Source organism: Nannospalax galili, unplaced genomic scaffold, assembly GCF_000622305.1.
Source record: "Nannospalax galili isolate Female #2095 unplaced genomic scaffold, S.galili_v1.0 scaffold364, whole genome shotgun sequence".
Classification (NCBI taxonomy): domain Eukaryota; kingdom Metazoa; phylum Chordata; class Mammalia; order Rodentia; family Spalacidae; genus Nannospalax; species Nannospalax galili.
In genome coordinates this window covers 194697-211315 of record NW_008352752.1, presented here as the reverse complement: position 1 = coordinate 211315, position 16619 = coordinate 194697, and the positions used below count along the sequence as shown (strand labels likewise).

Sequence of the window (16619 nt, the reverse complement as noted above, 5' to 3'; positions counted from 1 at the left end):
TCACTGGCCTATTGTAAATGATGGGATGCCATCTGTTGAGTGAATGGATTCTTTTTGTTTCTTATGAAACAAGCTCTTATGACTACTTAGGTCTGTTTTGAGCAACTTTTCTTCTTCCCCAAACAAGTGTCCCACTCATAATTAATGAGAATTAGTCTGATCAGAGGGAGATTGAGTCTTTCCAATCTTTTCCACTCTAGCTAGCACTGACTCCTTTGTACTTCTTGTCCTGGACAGAAATAAATGTACTTAGAAGAATGGAATAGAGAGAAACTAGAGAAGAGAGCTGGGAAATGGGAGCAGTCCCCTTTATAGTGGCACAGTAATAGACAGGAAACGGGCAGTAGAGGTCTCTCTCTGAAACAGAAGGGAGCAAAGTGTTCTCCTGGGCACAGGCGTCAGTGTTTCCAGTGGAAAGAGGAAGAAAAGAACAGCCCTTCTGCGTGGCTCAGTGACCGATCGGGAGGTTAGAGAATGATCAGAAGAGAAGATGCAGGCTGGAGAGACGGCTCAGCAGTGAAGAGCACTGGCTGCTCCTGCAGAGGACCCTGGTTTGGTTCCCAGCACCCACATGGCAGCTGATACCCATCCATAACTCCAGTTCCAGGAGATCCAGTGTCACCTTCTGGCCTCTGTAGGCATTTCAGGACATGGATGAATTTGCATGCATGCAGGCAAATCATCGTCTACATAAACTAAAAATAATTTTGAGAGACAGAGAGAGAAGATGTGCCATGTTAGAACACATTGATGATTTTATCTGGGGAACGGGAGGTTTGCCATAGACACATTCAGCCAGTATGGTCACACTCACCACCCTGCTGTGTGACTTGTCCCTATCAGTATAAAGGTGTCATCCAAAAAAGGACAAGAGATTTGTGTGATCGTCAGAAGACAGACCCTACGCGGCTCAGAGACCAGGAGAGTTTCAGTGCAATAGCTTAGCCTTCCTCATAACTGCCCCAGTCCTCAAATACATAGTATATTCCAAAAGGACTCACTATGTGTGTGTCACTTTTCAGACCCAGAGATCGGAGCTGCTGTTCTGTTCATCAAGGCTGAAGAGACCCAGCAGCAGATAAACAAGCTCAACAGTGAGGTACGGAATGCTGGGGAGGACTTAGAGTCCCACCTAGCAGCGGAAGTAGTGTGTGACAGTCGCCAGTGTGTCCTCCAAGAGAGAGTCCCTCCTCTGCCATGTAGACTCGTGGGAACTTTGACCTGTCATTACCCGCTCTCAAGTTCCATTTCCACCCATGTTAGAGGGGACAATAGTGACACACTTGGGTCCATTGTGAAATTAAACAACCTAGGTAAATAAAGTAAGCACTAAATAGGCTATCATTTTAGTAATTAATGTCATAGTGCTCTGTATAGACTAGAGAGTAATCTATAACAGCCACACTTTGTGTTTTTGAAGATTTTGTTAGTTTTGTTTATGTGTGTGTGCCTGTGTCTCTATATGGGTGTGCCTTGTGTGTGCAGGTGTCCCGGGAAACCAGAAGAGGGAATGGGATCCCTTGGAGCTGGGATTATAAGCGGTTGTGAGCCAGCTAATTTGGTTGCTGGGCTGAACTGAAGTCTTCGGTAAGAGCAGCAAGAGCTTTTAACTGCTGAGCCATCTTTCCAGCCCTCACACTTTGGGTTTTAAGTTCATTGAGAATGTAGCAAACAAAAGTGAAAGGATGAACAGCAAGTGGTGGGTCTACAGAGCAGCAGAGCGTGGAGCGTCATTAAATCGGGTGCTCATCACGTCCAGCAGAGACGAGTGGGTCATCTGAGAGAGCAAACAAAAGTCGCACCATCAGGCTAGTGCTTACAGCATCCGGCTGGGCTCTGGATTGAGAGTCCTGGGCCAAGCAGAGTTATCTCTCCATGAATGAACTTCCAGCTTCCTGTTCCCACTGTAGGCATTTTTATACCGTGAGATAAATAATAATAACCTGTTATAAGTTCTTTGCCCTGTAGCTGTTCCCAGGGACACATTTTTAATGTCTTTAGTTACTTGCTGTTTCCCCTCTCCCTGTCACAGAGCCAGGGGGCCAGCACGACCCAGGACAGGGGGTTGGAGGGTACTTGATGTGAACATGCTTGGAACTGAGATACAAAGGGCCTCCTCTCCCCTAGAGTCCGCTTTCCACAAGCTTCAGTTGCACATGACAGTTTACGAATATAATATATCATGCACACATAATATTGATACTTTAACTGGTATTTTTTCAACTGTTTGTGTCTGTAATATTGGTCTGAAAATGGATCTGTCCACTTACAATAAGGACAATTTTATTATGGTATAGGTGTATTTCATAAAACTTATGCATTTAAAATATACATTTGAATAAGTTTTAGTCATTTTATTGAGTAATTCAATCATCATCATAGTATTAGGACATGCTTTATCTCCCTAGTAATACTTCTCAATCAGATTTATACTTAATCTGTATTCCCACACCCAGCCCTGGGTAACCATATGTCCACTCTCTGCTTAGATAAAACTTTCTTTTCTTTCTACTTACATAGCACAGTAAGGCAGTCTCTTGATCACTGCCTTAGTTTGAACTGCTTTCCCCAGATAACAGCAGATTAAAACTGATTGTGGAACAGTTTAGATGCAAATAGTTATTTTGGAAGTGACCCAGGAAACATGATGGCAAATTAGAAAACAGATAAGCTTGAAGCTCCTAGTGGGGATTGGGGGGTGGGGGGCAAGGGCATGGCTGTGAACAAAGCGGTCCTGCTGGGGACCTCGGAGACACTGTGGGGCACAACTCAAAAATGTTCCCATGGGGAACAGGGAAGGTGGGGCTGAGGCTCCCTACACAGGCCTCGCAGCAGAGAAGACCAGGTAGACGCTCACTAGAAAGACGAAGGAAGGTCTGGGCATCTTTGGCCAACCTTCAGGGCAGCCGTGGGTAGGACACGGGGAGGGTGTACAGTGTAGCTGATGCCCCTCCTACGTTATAGTTTCAAATTACGTGCTGACATCGGAAGGGTAAAATGACCACGTGATGGTGCTGATGAGGGTTCTAAAACTGAAATTCACTTTACCACACTAACTTGCAGGAATCTGTAGAAATGGCAATGTGTAACTTGAACTGCTAGAGCTTCTCTTAAGCCTGTGTTTCTCTGGTGAAGATTCTTACTTAACTGCCATCTAGTCCAAGTCCTCGTTCACCCAAATAACCTCTCATTTTAAAAATACAGCAGAGGTGCTAGAGAGATGGCTCAGCGGTTAAGAGCACTAGCTGTTCCTACAGAGAATCCAGGTTACCCGCGTAGGTGCTAACCGGCCATAACTCCAGCTCCAGGGGACCCAACGCCATCTTCTGACCTCTGGGCATTGCATGAGATGGTGCACTTGAGTACACGCATGCAATACACTCACACACATAAAAATTTTAAAAACAAAAATTTTTTAATTAATAAAACTACAGCAGAAAACAAAAACTAGACATCTCATTGGCAAACTGAACTTGGCCCTTCCGTTGAGCATTATTCTCTTTTCTTCAGGCATTGTTTCTGGCTAAAACCACCCATTAAATCCAATGCAATTCTTCCCGTGCACATTTAAGAACAACACTTTGGGGGAGCGGGGATATTTTTTTAAATTTATTTTTGAGAATTTCATATATGAGTATTATCTTTGCATTATTCCCTCCTCTCAGTTCCTCACCCCCTCCTCCCTTGTCCCCCCTACGCCCTTTCAATTTCTTGGCCTCTTTGAATATTTTTACATAGATAGACATTTATAATATGTATGTATGTATGTATATATACAAATATATGTGTGTATATATACATATATACATATATATATAAAACACACATATATTGTACTGAATCTGCGTGGTGGTGCTTGTGTGGAGCTGTGTTTAGGGTTGTCTTTTGGGAATTAGATGCCCTCTCAGGGAGCTGTTCCCTGGAGAAAACGAATTCTCCTTCCTTCTGCACCCCATGACTTTGCCCCCGTCCACTTCGGCTTGTCATTGTGCAGATCTCGTTAGGCGCCACAAGGTGGAGATTTCTTTGGTGAAGCTCTAGAAAGCACTGACTGGCAGCAGGTGTCTCATCCCTCTGGCTCTTACATTCTTTCTGCCCCCTCTTCCGCCGTGTTTCCTGAGCCTTGAGTACAGACCTTGCTTTGTAGATGTGTCACTTAGGATTGGGCACCTCAAAGTGAAAACAGCTTTAATTCTTTTGGTGACTGATCATGAAGCTGGAGAGATGGCTCAGCAGTTAAGAGCACTGACTACTCTTCCAGAGGATCCAGGTTTGGGTCCCAGCACCCACATGGCAGCTAACAACTGTCTTTAACTCCAGTCCCAGGGGGATCTGATGCCCTCTTTTAACCTCCATGGGCATTGCTTGATATGAGTGCACTTATATGCATGCATGCAATAAAATTAAAATTGTAAAGAATTTTTTTAAAGAATTGATTGTTCTATTTCTTAGTTGGATCTTACAGTTAGTGGTTCTTCTTGGGGACAATGGGTATTTCTATCATCCCATTTCCAAGTGAAGATACTTTTTTCTGAGGCAGGGCTACAAGAGCTACCCACTGCGTTGTTTCCCTTGGACGATGTGAAGCAGTAGTAGATGTGTGAAAACATATAACTACTTGGAAAACAAAGGATGTGCCCAATGTGAGTCTGTACTTGACACTGTTCTGTTGAGTGACATAAACATTTTCTCTTGCCTTACATTGAGGAAAGTCCAGATAAGATGGTTCAGTGGTTCCATTATCCTTCTCTAAAGGTTATATTTCCCTTATAGTAAAATAACTGATTTCCTCATAGTTGTAGCTTATGGGAAAACAAACCCCAAACTTATCCTTACACATAATTAAATTTATATAGCTTTGACCCTTAGGGCAATGTATGAAAAGCCACTAACCCAGGAACAATGAAAATACAGATCAGATTCTGATCTATGCGGTCGGTCCTCTCACAACCTCCTCCATGTGTTTTACTCACACACACACCCCACAAAGACATGTTACTTACATAGAAAAATACCAAGTCTAAGCCTAATTATCCATTTCGTGTAATCCTAGTCTTCATAGACAGAATCAGTTGATCACTCTGTTCTTACTTTCTTCTGTTCTTTGGTTACCACCAAGCCAGAGAAGACTTCGCAATGAATGCCAAATACACGACATGACACTATATTTATGACCAAAAGGCTAACGAACCTTGTAGCTGAGGTTCCTTATGCAGAGCCCTGTGTCAGGTATGTGAGCACTGCCAAATCAGTGTTCTAAAAGATGCTCAAAGATTTAAGAAATAGGCTGGAGAGACAGCTCAGCAGTTAAGAGCTCTTGCTGCTTGTCAAGAGGATCTGAGTTTAGTTCCCAGTACCCATGTCAGGGCTGGGAGTAGAGTTCACAACTACCTGTAACTCCAGGTCCAGGGCATCTAAGGCCTACTTCTGACCTTTGTGAGTACTGCATGCATGTATGTACACACACACATACACACACACACACAGACACACACACACACACACAAAGTAATACATCTAAAATGCATATATACAAATGAAATCGTTCCCTGATGTGTAGATTTCATAATCAACTGGCTAAATACCGAAAAAGCTAGATAAGGCATAAGATTGGTATTAACCTACATTCACAGAACACTTAAAAGAATTCTACAGATGCTGAAGATGTAGGGCAGCCACTAACAGTGTGATTTGAACCATGGGGAGTAAGAGTGTAACTCTAAGAAAATTCTTTAACAATAACAACATAAAGCCCCTTCAGGGACTGTGGACTGTGTGAGCCAAAGGTTCCATTCTGAAAAGGTTTATAGATAAATACTACATGTGTTCTCATTTCTTTAATTTGACTGACCCAGAAAGACATTGTAGTAAAGTGTGTCAAGGGAAACTGCTCTACCACAGCAGGAAAACCACATAAAGCACTGCTGGGAAGAGAAACGCTTTCCTGGAGGGAGACAAGTGCCTCGATGTCCCTTCCCCCGTCAGCTTGGCTTTGTCTTCCCTAACCTTCTGCTGTTTTCTTCTATTAAATGGTTATAAAACCTGCAGTAGAGAATTGCTATGTAGAGTTAAGGCTGTGTGGGAAACACGTGTAAACATGATACATGAGGGATGATGGCTTTTTAGATAAGTGGGCAGTCAATGCTGGTTCCAGTGATGCTTCTGATATACAGGCAAAGTCATGTCTCATTAGTGGTCCGTGTCCAGAGCTCTTTGACAGCAAGCAACACTGAGCCTGTGTCTGTCGGCCATTTTTCTTTGCAGAACTGTTCTTTCCATTGTTTCCTCATCTTTAAATTGGGCTGTGCTGTTATTTTTTTATTTATTATTTGTAATTTATTTTTTAATATGTTTTGTTGAATTTTGTGCACTTTATACATCTTAATCATATTTACACCCCCTCCCCTATCTGAATCTCCCATAGCCCCCTACCAGATCTTATGCATTCTGTCACATATCTTAAGACCTATCGAGTCAAGTTTGTGGACCCAGATGTCCCTTGGTATGAGTTCACCCACTGGAGCCTGGTCAGACTATCTAGCATCACTCCCTTAATGAAGACCAACTCTCCCTCACCCAGAAGTGATCAGTTGTTGATCAGTTGTCAATAGTTCCTCAGCTAAAGTGGGACTTCTTCCCCATTTCTCCACTTCTATGCTGGGTTTTTAACTGATGGAGTTCACATGGGCCATGTGCATGCTGTCACCTGTGCTGTAAGTTCATATGAGCAAGTTCACAGTCCCCTGTAAGACTGTTTCCTTGTGGTCATCCCCCACCCCTGGCTCTTACAGTCTCTGCCCCCTCTTCCACAGTGGGCCCTGAGCCCTGGGTGGCAAGCTTAATACAGGAGTCCTGTCCAGGGACACACAGTCTGCAGCCTCTTATTCTCCACAGTTTTGGCCAGTTGTGGTTTTCTGTGTAAATCGCCCTCTATTGCATGAGAAAGTTCCACTGATGAGAGTTGAGAGATGCATTAAATTCTTTCTACCCCCTGTTCCACTATGTTCTGTGAGCTTGGGTGTAGAAGTTCCACTGTCCTGTGTCCCTTAGAATTGGGCATCTCACAGACATTTGTTCTCTGCATCTGAGCAGTTGTGGAACTCTGATGGTTTCTGTTGCAAAAAGAAGCTTCTTTGATGCATGGTGAGTGGTATATTTGTCTGTAAGGATTTGGAGCTAATATCCGCAAATGAGAGAGAGAGCATACATCACTTGCTTTTCTGAATCTATTATTTCATGTAGTATAACAGTTTCTAGTTCCATCATCTACCTGCAAATTTCATGATTTCATTTTTCTTTGTCGCTGAGAACTCCATCGTATAAATGAAACACATTTTCATCATCCATTTGTCAGTTGTCTTTTTAGTATTGATTCATAAGTGTTCTTTATATAGTCCAGATCGAAGTCCCTTATCAAATACATGATTTACAATTTTCTTATCATTTTGTAGATTTCAAGTTGACATCCTTGATGGTGTCCTTTGAAGTACAAGCATGTTAATTTGGAGATAGTCAATCTATCCATTTTTTTCCTTGTGATTTTGGGGTCACATCTCTGAGAATACTTGAGATAAATAATCATGACCACTGTCACGGATATTTATTCCTCTGTTTTCTTCTAAGAATTTTATACTTTAATCTTTTTAAAAATTATATACATTTACTGAATTTTTGTAAATTCCATAGAATATATTTTGATCATATTTAGATCCTCCCCCCTACGTGCATCCCCTCAGTACCTTCCACCTAATTTCACGTATACCAATGTATATATATAGTCAAATTTGTGTTCCAAAATGCCCTTTGGTATAAGTCCGTCCACTGGAGTCTGATTTACTTACTAAGCAGTCTCACCCTTAAATGAGACTGGCTTTCCCGCTTCCCAGAAGCCATGGTTGCCAATAATCTTCAAGTAGGGTTGAGGCTTCTTCTCCCATGCCCACATCAATGTTGGGATTATGTCTGCCTTTAGCTTAGATGAGACGTGCCTGTTGTCACCATTGCTGTGAGTTCATACGAGTAACTGACCAGCTGCCTGGAAAACTGTTTCCTTGTGCTCATCCACCACCTCTGGCTCTTACAGTCTTTCCATCCCCGCATCCACAATGATCCCTGAGTTTGGGGAGGCAGAAGTTTGATACCGGTGTCTTCTTTAGGAATAAGCACTCTGCAGCCCCTTGCTCTCTGCAGGTTGACCAATTGCGGTTCCCTGTGCTAATTATCATCAGCTACATAAGGAAGACTTTCTGGTGGGAGTTGAGGGATCTGTTACTCTTTGGGTGCAGCAATAAGTCATGAGGAGTCAGTTTAGTACTGTATCTATTTAGCAGAAAACTCCTATTGGGCTGTCCCCTATGTACTGTGACCTGTCTGGCCTCAGGTTTCTAGGCCCGACATCAATGTCAACTATGGGCTTCATCTTATAAAGCAGACCTTAAGTCCAATTAGAAAGTGGGCGGTTGCTCCCATAAAATTCGTGCCACATTTGCACCAGTGAGTGTATCTTGCTAGGCCAGTTGTTGTAGCAGGGCTCATAGCTGGGTAAGTATGATGATGAATTTCTCTTCTGATAGCTTGCATGTGAGTGAAGTGTCTGTGGAATTCAGAAGACCGTGTCTGGATCCCCTGGAACTGTAATTATAGGTGGTTGTGGACTACCTAACATGGCTGCTGGACACTGAGCGGGGACTCTGTAAGAGCAGAACATGCTTTTGGTGGCTGAGCTCCCTATTTCTGGATTCTTAATTCCATCCTGCTCACCACGTCTATCTGTAGCCTAGTTCCTTGCTGTCTTTTTTACCATTGCTTTGCAGTAAGTTCTGAAGTGTGGAAGTAACTGTACTCTATCTTTATTTTTCTCTTTCAAGATAGTTTTGACTATTTTAGGTTCCATGAAATTCCATTTAAATTTTAGACTAATCAGTTTCTACAAAGAAATTGGTTTCTGAGCGTGCACATACTGACTGTGGAACATGGTAAGGAACGCCAGTGTATGGACAGTCTTCTGATTCATAAACAGAGTGTTTTATACTCTTTGTGTGAATATTTTACAGTTTTCAGAGCAGGATTATGATACCTCCTTGCTTCCATTTATTTTTAGTATCCTATTCCTTTGGTGCTGTTATCAATGAAATTGTTTTCTTAATTTCATTGAGTTTGCAACTTGCCCTGGACCTTTGTTTAATGTGTCCCAAGTCTTAGAAGTTTAGGGATGGATTGTTCAGAGTTGTTCCATATATAACCATGACACCTGAATACACTATTTTTCCAACCCGAAAATCTTGTTACCTTTTCTTTTCTAATTGTGCTACCTAGAATTTCAAGGCAATGTTGAACAGAAATGAAAAAGAGACATTCTTGACCTAGGGAGAAATCGTCTACTCTTTCTCCATTGAATAGGACATTCACTATGTTTTATAAAGTACCATTACCAAGTTGAAGAAATATACTTGTAACACCATTTGTTATGTGTTTTTATAACAAAAGTGTGCTAAATTTTGTCAGATCTCTTTTTGTATCTATTGAGACAATAATGTGTTTTATATTTTAATTTAATTTTTTATGTGCATGAGTGTTTGCCTGCATGTATGTATGTGTGCCATATGCATGCAGTGCCTAGGGAGGACAGAAGAGGGCGTCAGATTCCCTAGAACTGGTGTTACAGGTGGTTATAAGCCACCATGTGGGTGCTGGCAACCAAACCCAGGTCTTCTGCAACAGCAGTAAGTGCTCTTAACCACTGAGCTGTTTCTCCAGCCCCATGTTTTTACATTTTATTGATATGGTGTATTCATAGTAATTGATATAGAACATGTAAATAGCCTTGCATTCCTGTGATAAATATCACTGATCCTAACATGAGTTCTACTTGTTAGTATTTCTTTATTATTTATATATGTGTATGTGTGTGTATCTGTGGATATGTCTGTGCACATGCCTGCAGTTGCCCAAGGAGGCCAGAAGAGGGTGTCATATCCCTGGAGCTGGACTACCAGGAGGTTGTGAATAGCTCAACAAGGGTGCTGGGAACCTAACTCAGAACTTCTGCAAGAGCAGCTAGCAGTCTTAACTGCTGAGCCATCTCTCCAGCCTTGACTTATTGTGCTGAGGGTTTCTGCATGTGCATTTATAAGGCATTGAGATGCCATCTTATGTTTATCATGTGTGGTTTTGTTACTGGGACAATACTGACTTTATAAAACTGATTGGGTGGATTTTATTTACATTAAGTTTATAAAATGGATTAGGAGGTTTCCCTCCTCTTCTATTTTTTTTTACAATATATATTTTTATTAAGTTTTTGTGCCTTTCATGCAATACATTGTAATCATATTTAGGCCCCCCTCTCCTATCTACACCCCATACCCCCCACCAGAAGAATTTTAGAATACCTATGAATGAGCTCTTCTTTAAATGTTTGGTATAACCTACTTGGATTTCTCTATTTCTTTAGAAGTAAGTTTTGGTAACTTGTATCTTTGTTAGAATTTGTCTTATTTATCTAATAATCTAAGTAGATGGCATATGGTATCCATAGTTTTCCTTTATGGCTCTTGGCATTTCCATGAAGCTGATAGTTAACATCTCTTTCTTCTAATAATTTTGAGTCCTCCTTACTTTTCTGTCAATTCAGGTAGAATTGCCAATTTTGTTGATTTTTTAAAAGCCTTGCTCTATTTTTATCCAGTGTTTTCCTGCCTGGTATGTCATTAATTTCTGACCTAATCCTTGTGATTTTCTTTCTTTCCCTTTCTTTGAGCTTAGGTTTCTCATATGTTAAGTGCTGTAAAGTGAACAAGTGGGTTTAGTTTAGATCTTCGTTCTCACCTCCATTTTCTGCCTCCTCCTCCCTCCTCCTCATCTTCCTCCTCCTTCTCCTCCTCCTCCTCTTCTATTTGTTTAGAGTAACAGATTTCCTTCTAAGCACTTTTTAGCTACATCTCAAAAGTTCATGTGTATTATGTCTTCATTTCCATCCATCTCAAAATATTTTCTGATTTTCCCTGTGATGTCTTCTTTAAACCATTGACTGTTTAGTAATATGGTGTTTGATGTCCACAGATTTGTGAATTCTCCAAACCTGTTTATCAGTTTCCAACTGTACTCCGTCATGACTAGGCTCACCCTTTGCATGATGTTTGTCTTTTAAATGTATGACGTCTCACTTAATGCCACAGCATGGTCTGGCAAGGAGACATTCCAGCTGTGTGTGAAAATACGTGTTCTGCTGTCATTAGGTGAGTGTTCCATAGGTATCCAGGAGGTTCATAGCTATAGATCATCAATGCTCGAGTTCCCTTTTCTTTATTGATCTATCTTGTTATTCTGTTTTTGAAAGTGGACTATTACAGCCTCTAACTGTTATTGTTGGTTTCCTGATGGACATTATGCTTATAGCTTCTGTAATTCCAAGGAGGGGTTGGTCATCTTATTATAACAAAGTTCTCTTTTATGCTCAGTAACTTTTTGTGTTAAAACCTGGTGTTTTTCTTAACATAATCATTCTTACCCCAACTTTCTTGTGATTTCTGTTTGTATTCAATTTTTGCATTCTTTTATTTTGTTTGTACTTATAATTCTAACGTTGACAGGATATATTTGGATCATTATCTTTTGATTCTATCTGTCAATCTTTTGTCTTTTGACTAGATTGCTTAAGCCATTAAGAGTTAGCTTTCTTACTGATATTGTTTGTTTTATGCCCTCCATTTTACTTTTATATGCTATTTTCTTTGTTTCAGTGTGTTTTAACTTATCACTACAGTGTTCCTTTATTATCAAATACTCATTTTGGAATATACTCAAGGCAGCAGTTACTTAATAAAAGGTCACAGAAACCAAGAAACAAATTATCCCCCATTTACTTCATATCAGTTCCAAAAATCATAACTACTATTTGAACATTTTTTATAATTTTCCAGGAAACTTAGAATTATTCCTCTTTGGTTTTAGCAGGACATTTGGCTTAAAACTGCCGCATTCTTAGGGATGAAAATTGGCCCTAGCACAGTGAAAAGCAGTGTTAACTTCTCTGTCCTCTTTACTGACCTCATGGACCACTTTGATGACACACACCAGTCGGCATCTGCTTCCCGCTGCCTGTCTGGGAAGCACGTGTTACAAGGCAGCCTCTTTCAGCCACCCAGGTGCCGTCTTCTTTTTGTTCTTGTCGCCCTGGTCGCTGTTCTGCCTTTTATATACCAGAATTTATTCACTTTCTTATTTCAGGTCTCCTTTGTAGAGTCACAGAACTTTCTTGATTTTCACTTTAGCAAATGCTTATAGAGTGCTTCAAATACAGTCATTACTAAGTGATATCTCTAGAAGTTTGTGCTATTTACATTTTTGTCCAAAATCTAAACACAGCTGTTTTTATTTTAGTAAGAGTATTCCAATGTAACAGGAGAAGAATGGCTAAGTAGATGGATAGACAGATCAATTACTTAATGGGATAGATGTGGTAATAGATGAGAGACAGAGAAAGGCAGAGTGACAGACAGAAAAGTATAGATACTGCAACAGAGAAATAATAAGTATCTGACTCAAATAACTGTGGAAGCTGAGAGGTCCAAAGACCCAGCATTCACAAGCTGGGGGACCACAAGTGCCAATGGCTCCATCTGAGCCCAAAGGTCTAAGACTAGGAGAGTCAGTGGGGAGAGTTGCAGTCCAAAAGCCAATAGGCTCGAGAGCCAAGAAGAGCTGTTTTGTTTTGTTTTGTTTTTTTTCATTCCAAGAAGAAAGTAAAAAGTCAAGAAATACTTTCCCCGTGATTGAATATATTTGGCTTAAAACTACTTTGTAGAATTGGACTCACGTGTCACTGCAATCCTTGTGCCTCCCTCAGCAGCCTCTAATGAGTTCACGGGTCGAGGGTACACCCGCTGACATCACAGTAAGGGAGGCCGGCGAACCCACAGCACAGCTCAACTCACCTGTGGACTTGCCGACAGCACTGAGAGAACGCAGGGTAGACAGAATTTTAAGCTCTTCCTGAAAGACCAGTGTGTGGAGAGTTAACTAAAGGATATAATTCAATGAGATTTGGGAATAAAACCATGTGGTATCTGTTGAACTGAGAGAAACAGAACAGAATGGTGGTTACCAGAGACTGAGGGCCTGGGAAGCTGGAGAGTGAGCACAGGACACAGGGTTTCCGTTGGACAAGTGGGATACATTCCCAAGATGTGTTGTAAGACATAGTGATTGTAGCTTGTGGCCTGCATTTTATATTTAAACATTTTAAGAAAATAGGTCTTAAATCTTCTTGCCGTGAAAAGTGGTAATATATAAGGTGGTCGATACATTAATAAGGTTGAAATAGTCACTGCACAGTCAATACACATGTGAAAACCCCCACCACGCCTTTCACCATAAATATGTATGGTTCTATTTTATTTTTATAGTACTAGAGATTGAATCCAGGGCCTCATTCATGTGGCCAAGGGCTCTGCCAATGAGCTCTACCCCGAGTTCTTTTCTTTATTTTTAGCTTTTTTTTGGGGGGGGAGCTTTTTTTGAGACAGGGCTTCCCTGTAGCCCCAGCTGATCTTGAACTCACTATGTAGACCAGGCTGGCCTTGAACTCACAGAGATCCACCTGCCTCTGCCTCCTGAGTGCTGGGATAAAGGCATGTACCACCATACCTGGGCTTTATGTTTAGTTTTAAGTTAGGGTCTCACTAAGATGTTAATGTGTTCTCAAACTCAGGATCCTCCTACCTCAGCTTCCTGAGTTGCTGAACTATAGGTATATGCCCACAAACACAGCTAATATGCAATTAAGCTCATTAAAAATAGCTTAAAATGTCAGTTTAAAATAGCTAATGATCTAAGCCTGCAAAGCACAAAGCAAGGACATTGACATAAGCCAGAAGCTTGTTAGAAATACAGAGTCCCAGGACCCAGCTCCCATTGACTCTGAATATATACTTTGTTGCAATCCCAGGCCTGATTCTCCATGGCCAAGTTGACAGACATGTATACAGCTGATGCACTGAGAGGAAACAAGCATGTTTGATGTTTGCTTATAACGTAAGGATCTCGGATCCAGACACTACTCAAACTTGGTCATAGGAAACCAAAAAAAAATATAAATAAATAAATAAATAAATAATAAATGGTGGGTGACCATGACAGAGCAAGAAAGTTATGCCCAAAAGCCCAAGCTTGCAGAAATTCAGTGATGCCATTAAAGTGGCCACTTTGACAACTGGCCATTTGTATTAACAATGTTGGACTTAGAATGCTTCCATTAATCTGATTTAAGGGACACCAGCTCTACCTGCAAAGGTAAAACCCTGGGTACTCCTCCTACGTGACCTGGGGCATGCCACGTCACCTCCCAACTTTCTGGTCTCTCCCAGCTGCAAATAAAGATTGACAGATCTGGTTAGTGATGAGACCGAGGTTCTCATTTGGATGAAATGGATCCAAGTGCCAACTGTGTCTTAGCTGACAGATAAAGACTGTCTTGTTTGGGACTGCTTTGTAAAGCAAAAGACAGAAGGATGAAATTCGGCTGATCATCTTTTTTGTTTTGCCTGTTTATGGAGTTTGATTGAATTTGTCTGAATATCACAATAAATATGCAATATAACAAAGGATTCAGTGAAAGACCACTTAATTACCTGAATCATAGCTGAAAAATCTGAATGTGTTTGTGGCGGGGGAAGGGGAGAGGAGAATTGGCATAATTAGTACCCCTGGATTTAGGAAAATTGTGTCTTGCAGGAAAATGTGGACATGTTTGGCAAAAATTGAATGACAGGTCAAGAACTCTTCAAGCTAAGAAGATTATGTCAACAGATGCATCTCCCATCTGCTCGTTGGTTGCATAAAAATGGAGATCACATTTTTTTTTCTCTGCCTACCAACTAAAGTTCCAGATAGACTCAGAGTCCTTGGATCGTACCCTGGTCCTAGCTTAGAGAAATTAAGGGTCAGCTATTTTTAAATGAAACAAAAGATATTGTGAAAGTCTTATTTTAACTTAGACTGCAGTTCCCAGAACACAGTCTGTAGATACACAGACCAGTTCCTCTATTTTGCACCCCAAAACACCACACAGTGGGTGACAATATGTGGAGTTGTCAGGGGAAATCAGAGGACCAACCCCACTGATGGGCCCTCTGAATCAGGAATTACACATTTCACAATCTCCCGGTTGTAAACAGAGGGACTCTCGTGAAACTCCGAGATCACAGGAAGCATTCTTCTCTGCTAGAAACTTGGGGGCAATTATTTCTGTCTCTTATAATTTAGGGAAAAATCAGTGGATGGAATTTATTTAGATTCAGTTAAAATAACAGAAATGTATATCAAGAAATTCACAGTGTACTTTATTCCTCATTAAAAATCTACCAGCATAGAACATGTATTACGTGGCCCAGGAACCTGAGCTGCTGCAAAAACCAGTCAGACACCTGCAGTCCCCACACCCTGCTTCACACAGGGCCTTACTCACAGGTGGCCAACACCTAGTTGCACATCCCTGTGTTTGATCGTACACATCAAACTTGAGAGAACTCCAGATTCATCTGATTGCAATTACTCAAACGTTAAACTGGGAAAAGAACCTTAAAGAACAATTTCCAGAGGTTCCAATTGCTTCATCTATTTGCTACTACAGAAATCCAGGCTTGTGTTTGATCGTACACATCAAACTTGAGAGAACTCCAGATTCATCTGATTGTAATTACTCAAACGTTAAACTGGGAAAAGAACCTTAAAGAACAATTCCAGAGGTTCCAATTGCTTCATCTATTTGCTACTACAGAAATCCAGGCCGGCAGTCCGAAAATGTAGCCTCTTCTGAGATTGCTAGTGTGAGCAGAACTGAGTTATTTCCACATACTAGGGCAGAAGTGCTATATAGATAATGGTGATTCGCCTTCCCTTGGGACTGAACATTTCCTGCGTTAGTGTTCCCTGGCAGGCACAAACTCTCAACTAAGCTTAGTTTCTGTTGCATTATCAAATCCAGTCATGTGGGATACTGACATAAACCCAGTCACATGTGGACTGAAGTTTTACATCCTCACTATGTAATCCTTACAACAAGGCCTTTCTGGAAAAGTGGTGCAGAGGACGGTAAGGGTAAAGGGTAAGGAGCTTGTTAAACAGGAGAGCAGTCAACCAGATATTGTGGAAATGTAGGACAACAAGACCCAGAAACTGTGAAGACCCCTGGACAAGGCAGGAACAGGAAAATGTGGTTAGTTAGTGATCCACATCTTAAGTGTGTGGCTAGGTCAGTGTGTGGATTGTCACGGCAGATAACAAGTGTTGTCACACGGGTGTGTCTATTCATGACAGAAGGGGATGCCCATGACTAACAGAGGTATTGCCTAGGAAGCCACCAAGCCCTGGTGATCTGAGCATTGCTGCATGATCCTGGGACAGTAGAAAAGGCTCAGTGGACGCTCTGAGGTATAGGGCAGAGAACTGAGCCACTTGGGAGCACAGATGATGTTTTCCTCACTTTCTCTTTCTGGCAGTTGGGACTTGGGAAGAGAGAGAGAAATCCTGGATGTGAACAATTGGTGATGCAGATGGTGATGGTGAACTGGTTTGGCCAACAGTTTTAAATTCCAGACCTATGGATTCGAGGAGGAAGA

The 16619-nt window shown here is 41.3% G+C and overlaps 1 protein-coding gene across 1 annotated transcript in view; it reads left to right on the top strand.

Moving 5' to 3' along the window:
* Window positions 1-16619, top strand: part of Kcnh8 (potassium voltage-gated channel subfamily H member 8) — a 418565-nt gene that overhangs the window by 394724 nt on the left and 7222 nt on the right. The window contains exon 15 of the mRNA XM_008849967.1: window positions 1023-1099. Within this exon, the coding sequence (XP_008848189.1) occupies window positions 1023-1099 (77 nt within the window). The remainder of the gene's footprint in view (window positions 1-1022; window positions 1100-16619) is intronic.